The 11,309-nt window shown below is 30.7% G+C and overlaps 1 protein-coding gene across 1 annotated transcript in view; it reads right to left on the bottom strand.

Moving 5' to 3' along the window:
• Positions 1-133: 133 nt before the first annotated feature.
• The window catches only part of LOC148235747 (arrestin homolog), a 107,302-nt gene continuing 96,126 nt past the window's right edge, over positions 134-11,309 (bottom strand). The window contains exons 6-10 of the mRNA XM_088184055.1: positions 6,197-6,377; positions 5,995-6,131; positions 4,846-4,939; positions 4,528-4,781; positions 134-2,174 (exon numbers count right to left, since the gene is read on the bottom strand). Of these exons, the coding sequence (XP_088040181.1) occupies positions 1,606-2,174; positions 4,528-4,781; positions 4,846-4,939; positions 5,995-6,131; positions 6,197-6,377 (1,235 nt within the window). The 3' untranslated portion in view covers positions 134-1,605. The remainder of the gene's footprint in view (positions 2,175-4,527; positions 4,782-4,845; positions 4,940-5,994; positions 6,132-6,196; positions 6,378-11,309) is intronic.

Here is an 11,309-nt window from a genome sequence, read left to right as displayed (position 1 = left end):
AGATAATATTGTTTACAAAAATGTATTCGGTGAAAACAAAAACGCATCTAAAGCTAATTAGGCCATTTTATGAATTTTAATAAATTATCATATTTAAGGCTATGTTCTCCTGAGATCCTGTCTTTAAAAATAATAATTGATATACAGCAAATTTAAAATATTTTTTTCATAATATTATTTAATTTACACAATAGTTCTTCATTTAAATTTGATAATAATTGAAGCGGCGCTAATAGTCATTCCATTGACACGTTTTCCCATAGTACGTTATTAATTGATTTTTACGCATGTAAATTTGGATTTACTGTATATTTACTTTTATAATAAATTAATTGACTGAGTATATAGATTTTATTTGTGATTTTGGTACAATATTTGATTATATAAAGTAATAAAGATAATGGGGTCATGGCCAACGTAGGATAGGATAAGGCGATCGTCACTTCCTGCGTCAATTTCTCATTATAACATCTCAATGTAACCCATGACCCATGACATATTTGTTCAACTGATTTACATGAGATAAAGCAGCAGAAAATAAATATAATTGAATAATCCCCAGGAGCTCGAAGAAGTTTCTTCTAAGTTATACGCGTTGACACAACTTTAACAAATTGTATCTCAGAATATCTTGCAATAAGAATACGGTAAAATATAAATACCTCTCCTTGTCATAAGAGTGTACTCGAGCCCCCTAATTAATGAGAATAGTAGATAAGAAATTTCAGTAACTGCTGTTGGAATATTAGTCAGATTCTAACATCCAAATCATTTACTACATCTGTCGTTACTATCAATTAAATAATCAAAATTAAGTTGCGTTTATGTTATGAATAATTTTAAAGGTACGTACCAAAAAATATGTGTATATAAGTTTTATAATAGAGGTAGGTTTTAGTTTTGCTAGTTACTTTTGTTAAAAATAATTTAAAAATTCATAATAAATATAATAGCTTTTCTGATATGTATTTGATTAATTGTTTTACAAAAATACATATTCAGTTGACACTGTTATGAAGCGTAGATTGTTTTATAATGTGATATTATTAACTATGTACATACAACGATTATACGGTAAGTATTGAAAATATATTTTATCATTCTTAAACGTATACACATATAAGAACTATATTTTTCTCTATATACATTTATTGATTGACACAATATAGATATTAATGAAATATATTATGTAATATATAGGGAATGTGTTTAATACATATATGATAGAACACAGATTATATTAGTCTTTACAATAGATTAATTTGACATTAATATAAAATATATATTTATTATAAACACTGTGCAAACATCAAATTTAATAACATTATTTTTATATATAGAACAATTTTGCGTATTAAGCATATCCACCGTTTATCATTAAGAACATCTTCTGCTGTTGGCGTTTAAACAACAAACTACTTTCCTTATGTTCGATGTGAAGTTATTTTGGTCAACGTCTCCAGATGACTTTGCATCGGCTACGACGATTTCAGTGCCTTTACCAGTCCACTTGGATATGATATCCTTCTTTGTGATAGGTTTATACTTATTGCCGTTATCATTATGAATGATTTCACTTTTCATTTTGGAAACGTCCTCTTTGGATCAGGTACTATCGCTATCGTAATTGGTTATTAAATTCATGTCGTCTTCGGTGTGAGGTTTCTTAGGTGATGCATTAACTTTTTCAGAGTTCGAAGGTGCGCTTTTATCTATATTTATCGTTGGCATATGACCTTCTACATTTACAATCACCTTACCGGGCTGCGAATTCTCCGATTCGATTATCACGTTACCCATTTGCATGTCTTCGAATTCTTTAGGACTAGAAAGATCCTTAGTCTCATACTTTATGAGTGGATTCTTACCGCTCTTCAAAATTGAATCGTCATTGTCGGTTACAATACTATCGGTTATGCCTTCCATATGAATATTTGCATTAGGAGACACCGGTTCTTCTTCTCTACACGAATGAGCTAACACAAAGGGTAGTTTTAATGATAGTTCACCACCCATTGCACTTACATTTAACTTTACTTTAACATAATAAGAAACGTAAATAGCAAACACATTTCTATCTTCAGCCGTGTTAGAGTTGCAGATGACCGTCGATGCTAAACTAGCGCCGTTCTTGTTGTATGAATCTTCCAAAGCGATCCAATTTTTCGTTGTACCTACAAAATAAAAATACAGTTGAATATATTGAAACTTTACGTTTTGTTAGTATTTATGGAGAAAAGATGAGAATGAGACGATTTTATACTTAAAATAATCATTTCAGAATTATGATTTATTTCAAATGTAGACTTATTCTGTATTAAAAAGAAGGCAGATAAGTGCTTGGCCATGGATTAAAGATAGCGGCGCCTCTCAATGGGTGTACTATTATCAAGCAACTATGTGATTTTTGGGATCTACTCTTTATGTTATTTATTAAGAACATTAATACGGCAGTTAAAAATTCAAGTTTTCTTCTGTACGCAGATGATTTAAATTTGTATAAATGTTCCGTTTCTAAGTGATCCGTCAATTATTCGCGTCCTCTATGATACATTAGTTCGTAGTATTCTTGAATCGGGATCTATAATTTGGAATCCCCGAATAACCAAATACTTTATTTTAGTTAAAAAGATTCAAAAACAGTTTTTAAGATACTTTTATATTTATTATCTGTTCTTATATCCCAACGCCTTTCTTTTAGGAGCGTTGGGATATGATTTGCGGATTTCTCGCAAAAATTTGTATATCGCTAAGCATTTCTTCAAATTACAGAAAGGTGCTGTCGACAATCCAGCTATTCTCGAGGAATTACAGTTTTGGGTTCCAGAATGTCTTCGAGAATCACGATCGCATCCTCTTTTGATAGACGTTGGGGCTAGGACGTCCACACTTACCGACTCGCCTATGGCTGTGTCCATCCGGATCCTTAATGCGCTAGCATTGCACATTGACCTGTTTAATGTCAGCTACGAGGAACTGGTCCGATTAGTATAATTTAATTTTGATATTTTATGATTTTTTTATATGTAATATTTTAATAATAACAGCCGAATGATAGACACGGGAAAAAAAACCAGAACGACCGGTCTTACAATATATAGGCCTCAATGTATAGTGGACTATAATAAATATATAAAAGGTGATCAATACCTAGCATGTTACACAATATTTTGAAAAACAATTGAATGAATAAAAAAGGTAGTTTTTATTTATTTCAGTGTGCATTGTTTAATTCGTTTCGTGTCTATCAAAATCTGAATTATAACAGCAAAATTAAATTCAAAGATAGTTTTTGAGTAAGGCTAAAGGATGGATGTAGAATTCAGTGAAATCTATCGATTATGAAGCCATTTCACTGGTTTCTACCACAGCTTGCCGTGCCCGTGCTGTCGGTCAACCAGAAAAGCTTTCGGATAAGCTGAAAAATTATCAGCTAATAAAAAAAAATAGTGGGAAGAAATATGTGAGAAGAAAATATCGTGTTTGTTCTGCACATGGAATAAGGAAAGATACAACATACATGTGCAGAATTTGTGAAATAAAAAAGTGTAAATAATAAGAATAAATATAAATAAGGTTATAGTGAGGTTTATAAGTGTAATTATAAAAATAAATGTGTTTGTGACAGTTGTATGCAGAAAACGGACGCCGAAAAATTAGGTGAGTGCAAATTATATTATGATATAAATAGATATTTTTTTATAAATCGTTTATATAAAAAATGATAGAAGCATTAAAACATACATATTATTAAATTATAAAAAAACTGGTTTGTAACCATTGCAAACATTTTCAATTTACACGAAATATTAGGAATGAAAAAAACATATTTATTCGTACATGATTTTATTCCTCAGAGATTCTTATAACCGCAATAATATTTTTTTCAAATAATATACTCAATGACGGCAATAAACTAATACGGTGATAATTTACCCGAATTGTATTTTTTCCTCCCGGTTTCTTAATCTATGTATCATTGCCAGTGGCGTAGCTAGGGTATGTGCCACCCCCCCATACATTTTTTGCAGGGTCATAAAATCAGTATTTCTTAAAATAATAAATTGATTATTAGTAAGCTCTTGCTATTCGTAGATTTACATAAATTCTAGTTTATTCAGGGTTAAGAACCACACTAGACGATTCCATCGCGAATATGCCGCCCCCAAGCAAGTGCCGCCCGGGGCGGCCCACCCCCTCATAGCTACGCCACTGATCATTGCGGTTTTCCAAATGGTGAGGAAATATCAAAATAACAAACACCCGGCAAAATGTTCGTAAGGTAATGGATACTTTTTTTAAAGTTATTTGATTACTGTCTTATCTAATTTACTTACATATACCGTAACATATTAACTCTTAAATTTTGCAATAATATACAGAATTTAAGCCTGAAATAGTATACTACTGTAGAAATAGTATACTACCATCTCTCATTATCTTATAGAGGCAAACTAATAATAGTAATATTAGATTTTGCTTTTAGGTGTCACGTTTATATATTCGATTTATTTGTAATAATATTACCTCTGGTAGGTCGTAAAGTGTATGACGAACGTAGAGTATCTCCAGGATTCACAGGACATTCATCTTTCGAAGTTGTTAAAGCTACAACATTCTTGAACTTTCCGTTTGAAAACATGCACACATCTACGTGTTGCACGATAAACACCTTAATCCTTCGCACAGTTTTTTGAGAATTGTTGTTTACGACAACGTTGACTTTTATGGCTTCGCCGTGAGAATAACTCGGCTTATCTAGCGATGCTTCTAATGATACTCTGAAATATTTAATAATCATTATGGTGTGTAATCAAATGTTTATTAAAAATAATTTTATTTTACCTTCCTTCGGAGAGCAAAAATGGTTTGTCTACAATAGCACGTGGAGCAGGAGGTATGCTTATAGAAGAAAGTACCTTTTCTTCTGTCTGAGAGGCTGAAAACATGATAAAAATAGCTTTAAAAATAAGCAATGCTCACACTAATTAATGTTAAAGTTGACAATATTGATTTTCCGATTTAAGTGATTAACCAATTATTGATGACAGATTTTGCATGTTATGTGTGCGCGCATTTTATAAGCAATAATTTAGTTCGCTACCGTGGATCGAGCCCGCGACCTTTAGGCTATCAGTCTAGACCTTACAGACCATGCAATTCCGCCCTCAACTTAATATATACCATTACAAATGAATATATTCGTAATATATACAATTCAATTAATTTGTTACAAATGTTCGAAAGTCTAATAATGTAGGAATTAGACAAAATAATTATGGTTCATACTTGACTACGCTGCATATAATTATTTATTTAAATATTTTTAAAATATGTTATTTCACTGAAATCATATCAAAATACATTTTCACCGATAAATATTTTTTTACCAGTAAAAATATAATTTATCGGGTAGGTGCTAGTAAAACTAAATGATTTCAACTTTTCTATATGTAGTAATTAAGGTGATCCAACTTTAGTTTGCACAGTGTTATTTCTTTGCTGAAATTGAGGCGTAGTTAAATCTATACCGTTACTTGAACGCTCCTTCAATTTATGATTCAATTGAACTACTCTTATTTCATTTAGGTCACCGATCCTATTATTTAAAAACATTGCGAAAATAAATAATGTATTTTGATAGGAGCATTCATTATATAAATTCCATTTAATTAATACATATCACATTCGATCATTATTTTGGTTACAAGCTAATGGCCACACTTAAAAAAACACATAATTAAACTCGAGTTTTCATTACAAAGCAAAATGTTATATATGCAAAATTAATTGAAAAAGTCGCACGAATTTGATCCGCGGTGGGGTTAAAAGGATATTATTTCAATTAGGCGAAACCAAAGGGTGATGTAACCTTTTAAGGATAATAAAACGGTTTCATCGCCCCTAACACAAAGGCTTCAATGATATTTGAGAATATATTTAATTTTAAGCTAAAAACACTTAGTAAGGATCATATTGTTAGAATTAATTTACCTGTATCTGCCAGGCAAGTTTCATGAGTTGACTCTTCGCCGGTGGTGGTAGTCTCTTCGGGGAGCACTGGAGGTCTATTTTGAGGGTTGGCTCTTCTGCTCGGCGTTGTGGAGCTTTTGAAAGTTTTGGGAGAGAGTCTGCGTTGGATAAAACATACAGTAAATTACCAAACATATACATTTGGTAATATTTCAGTGAATACCTTAGTAGTTTGGAGTCTCTGAAAGGGGTTGGGTTGAAAGCGGAAGTATGAGCCTCACAAACTGTCGATATGTTTGTGGTGGCTCCTGTAACACTTCCGCCTCCATTTCCACTTCCTTGAACGACTCGTATTCCCATGCGAACTGTTGTACGCTTTTCTAATTTGGCTTCAGTGTCTTCAGCTGTAATAAAAAAAAATATATATAAAAAATATATCGATTATATTGCCCTCATCCTCATCGTCGATATATTCAAGTACTATGCGGTTATTTAAAAGCACATTGTGTCTTGAAGTCTTGAATTTATGTAGAGTAGTGGAGGTACGATATGAAAATTTTAAATTCCTTTGCTGCAGGAAGCTACATATTTAATTGCTTTGAACTCAAGTAAACTTTGAACCGCTTGTCTAGTTAATAAAGGTTGTACATCAAAAGTTTGGCATTCGAGAAATTTAATCATGGAATTTTTACATTAAAAACAACTGTATTAACGAACGGTTGGGCGAAACTAATTAAATACGAAAACATTAGACAGAACATTCAAACGTATCATAACAAATAACTATGTTATTTATTTATATACCTATGTTTAATTTTTTTTTCTAAACCACAGATTGCAATTCTATATGTTTATATTAGTTTTAAAATTTGTTTCCATTTCTTTCTAATATTGCATCAATAAAGAGACTCCACCAAATCTTACAGACAGAATAGTCATGTCACATGTGTTTGTGCCTCTGGAAATTGTGTATAGGATTGAGTCACTAGTAAAATTAAAATATATTAAAAATGCTGTTTTTTATATTAATAAAAGTATTATATGTCGGTAAACGATTAAGAACAGAATTAAAAATTAACAAATTAAGCCTAAAAGCTTTTCGGTCCAAGGAAGCTTATTGTTCGCCTTTTCATTTAAATACTTTTCCTCCGAGTTTGTATTATTGAATGAAACAATTACGTAAAAAAATAAATAAATAAAAAACAAATAAGCAAATTAAAACAAAACTTTGAACCAGAAGCATTGGTTTCATTATTCGGAACTCGCACAATGAATAATAAAATGTTTCGTTTCCAAACTTTTCGCATAATTTCGTGGAGAAGCCATTTTTTGAAGCTTTCAGATTTCATTACAGCCCTCTTAATTTTTACTTGGCGAAATGTTATTAATATTCGACTTATTAAGCACTAAGGCCAGCTTTTAATTTTTGTTCGCTTATAATGCTAATGAGACTACACTGAAGTCCGTTCATGTAAAAAATCGAATTAAATCAATTCGTAAGTTAATAACGTTAGCGAATGTAATATAAAGATATATCTATAGATTTTAATTAATCCACAATTAAATTATAATAAGATAAACTAAATATATAAAGAAGATTATTCAAGAATTAATTGAATTTATACATTGATGTATTGATTAACATAGTACATACATAATAACACAATGAAGAAAAAAAAACCGAAATACTTTTTCAATGCTGTTGTATCATGAAACCTTAATAACAAACGTATTAGTGAATGATATAGTGGGTTATTGCAGTGTCAAAGGTTCACAATGAGCTTTATATGAATAGATTTAATAAGATTCATAGTAGCATGATTAGAGCACATCTATTTAGTTGCCATGTTTATTTTTAGTACTCGTTTATACATCTTATATTTTCTTTTAATTAGATAAATTCCTAATTATTATTACCAAAACGTGCTGAATAAGTGCTAGTGAATGAAAATTGTGATTAAATCCACTTGTTATTGTTCGAAAATAATATGGTATTTCCCTTTACAAAACCTTGAATATGGCGAACCATTGTTAACGGGAAAAACAGATATTACACCCATACTCCAGTCTGAACCAAGATGGTTTTGTTTAGTACGTGTTCCCTATTCATCATACGATTGAAATTTTCTATTAAAAAAATCTTTACACGATGTCATTTCGTTTTGAATTTCAATCGGAAGTGTCAAAGCACAATGAAGTATTAAAATATAAGAGATTATTGTTTATTTAATTGTTTAATTATTATTATTATTATTATTATTATTATTATTATGTATTATAATATACGCATATATGCAAGTTTATCATTGCTAATCTTAAAAATATAAATAAAAAAAGAAATATTTTTTTCGAGCGACCTGATCTCTTGTTTTTATCTGAAATGTTGGAATTAGCGTTTAGGTTCATTTCTGAATTACTCGAAGTATATTTAATTTTCCCATAATAAATTTCCAGAAACAAAGTTTAAGAATTGAATTTATGTAACACTGTATATTTCCATATATATTACATTTCATTATTATTTATATTCCCAGTGCGCAATACGCCCAATCTAATCGGATTACCGATGTTCATTCAGTGGATAAAACCTTAATGTTATTATATTCTGAAAAAAAAGCACATTCCCATTTAATACTTCTCACACTCGTAAAGTGCACAAACCCGAGGTCGAATTTGCTAGTTGTCATCAAAATTTACGACCTCATCACGTCCCGTGCATCTGAATCGAATTTCAGTAGCTGTAAAGTGCATATGTTACGTCCATAATATATTAACGACACATCCGCCAGTTTCCACAAATCCTCGTTAACAATTCAAAGCAGGATTACGATTGCATTTCGCCATGTTTGGGGAATTGTTCAACCATTGAAACATGACGAAAGCCCTATTACAAGAGTGCTTTCTAATTGTGAATTATTATCCCCAGAAAAAGGTCGGATTTCGGTCGTTTCGCTTCGGGTGCAAAATGGGTCATTAAGATATAAAGAAGCTCAATTTGCTACAATTATGATTGATATACCTACATGTAAATATATAAAAAAAAGGTATCAGTATAAAATGAGACCGTCAAATGAGCGCAGTGTGATCAGTAGGATTAATCTTTAGGGGAATATTCTTGAGTATACTCGTATTCTCTGAACTGAGAGTTATATACATACAATTTTATTTTCTAGAATATCTGAAGTGGTTTTATAATACTTGGCTGCGATTATACTTTAACTCTTGCAGAAAATTTTAAAACGAGAACGAAGAAAGTTGAATAAAAATAATACAGGTGGGCCATAAGTTTTTGCACTTTAAAAAAATAATAAAAAAATTACAGGTCGATTGATAATGAATGTTTATTTCACTGAAAGAACACAATTGAGAAAATCATGCCTTGAAAATAATGTCATTTACTTCACCGTCGGTATAGTCACATTGGATGTATGCCAGGTTATTCAATCTTGCACTTATTGGATATTATATGAATGTAGTTACAAGTTTATTTTCAAAATTCGACGCAAAGTTGATTTTGGTATCGCTATAGCAGCAGAACGCTTGCGAGTCGACAAGCCCGGATCTTCTCGTACATTGCGCGACATTCTCTTCGCTTTTCCTGTCCGTAGCCGCCCAGTTTTCATTTTATTTACCATTGAACTGATCTCTTGGAACTTTCTGAGCAACACTTTAATTAAATTAATATTTGGAAATTGATTCACATTTTGTAATTGGTAGTTAGCGCTAAACAAATACCGAAGAATCACATAAAAATCGTTGTTTTTGTAAAGCTATTTTACGCAGAACACTTGTCGTTTCCTCGTGAAACAATCTATTGCGATTAAATTTCCAAGGACCAAAGTCCCAAGCGATTTAAAAAGTGCAACAACTTATGGCCAACCCTGTATCTAATAGCATGCAATTAGTATTGGTGAAATATTCATAAAATAAGATTTTATATATCTCATGAAAAGATGTTTTTTTAATTTTCTAAATTTAATTTCATAAATTTAAAAAATCTAATAAAAATATTTTATTATTGAATGAAAAAAATGCCGATCGAAAATATATTTCAGATTTTCAAAGTCTATAAAACTATAAAACTATATAAGTATTAGTTCTAATCTAAATTTATTATAGATTACAGTTTGATCAAAAAGTATCCGACCTCATTTTTTATATGCCAACTAGTTGCATCAATCTGCTTGAATGGTTATTGTACAAAAATAAAAAAATCTTCGCTGAAAGTCATTTTTAAATTATTGCGCTATATTATGTTACAATATGCATTAAAGTTTGGGAAGAGAAAACTTTTATATTATAAAAAAAAGTAAAAGACGAAAGTTAACGTTGATCTTGAATCCTATTGATGTATTTTATATTACGTTTTACATAGAATTTTGCAGCTGTATTTATTCTTGTGGAAACCGAAATTAAAGGACACATTAAATATATAGGGGTAGCGTTATAAAAGTTAGATCGATACAAGCGACAAGGGCGCAGACTGGGTTTTACGTCCTTGATTATACATACTACATAAAACGTAAACTCGGTACTTAACTAACATACATAGGTAACATCTACACCTTGTTACTGAAGTAACAAAGTGTTTCCTTTATTGAAAATGTTATATTGTATATTACTAAAGGTGATGACTTGAATGCTTATAGCGTTGCCTTTTTCCTGAAAAAAAACTTATATAAAAATATATATATATTATATATACCCATAAATGTGTGTATATCAATTTAGTGATTCTAAAAATAAACATTTCCTTATTATTCGTCCTCATTTTACTTCCTACAACGATTTATCGATAAAATTAACGAAAAAGAAGTATAAAGGTATTGTCAGGTTGTAGTGGGCAGATAAAATACGTATTTGGGATATTGTGTCATATATTACATAGCAAATTATAGAGTCGAGTTTCAAACAATGACAGCATGATCTCTATTTCTGATTTGACAATCTGTTCGCAAATTATATGATCGTTTATTATCCAACCTTATGTTTGTTATAATGTGAGTTAAATGTGCGTTTCTAATGTACGGTATACGTTTTTAATCAATTATTTATCATAATTATGAACTAGATTTTTTTACATTTTAACTTATTTAGTTCTGAATTAAATAGTAGCTGGGTGATCTCAAGACTTAATTCAACTCAATATAATATAAAAATAATCTTGGTGAAATGCTAATGGACGTGAGTCTAGAAGTGGGATAATAGACGCAACCCTTACCGCTTTATATGACAAAATTTACTATGTGTTTGACCAATGTTCTCTAAGGAACGAGACCGCCGGGGCAGTAAAGTATACCAAAAATGGGTTTCTATGGATGCTTTCGCAATACCTT

This window comes from Plectrocnemia conspersa, unplaced genomic scaffold (genome assembly GCF_051122295.1).
Source record: "Plectrocnemia conspersa isolate PC_06_02 unplaced genomic scaffold, ASM5112229v1 ptg000004l, whole genome shotgun sequence".
NCBI classification, from domain to species: domain Eukaryota; kingdom Metazoa; phylum Arthropoda; class Insecta; order Trichoptera; family Polycentropodidae; genus Plectrocnemia; species Plectrocnemia conspersa.
Note: the sequence above shows the minus strand (reverse complement) of the source record. Positions and strands in the feature narration are given on the sequence as shown.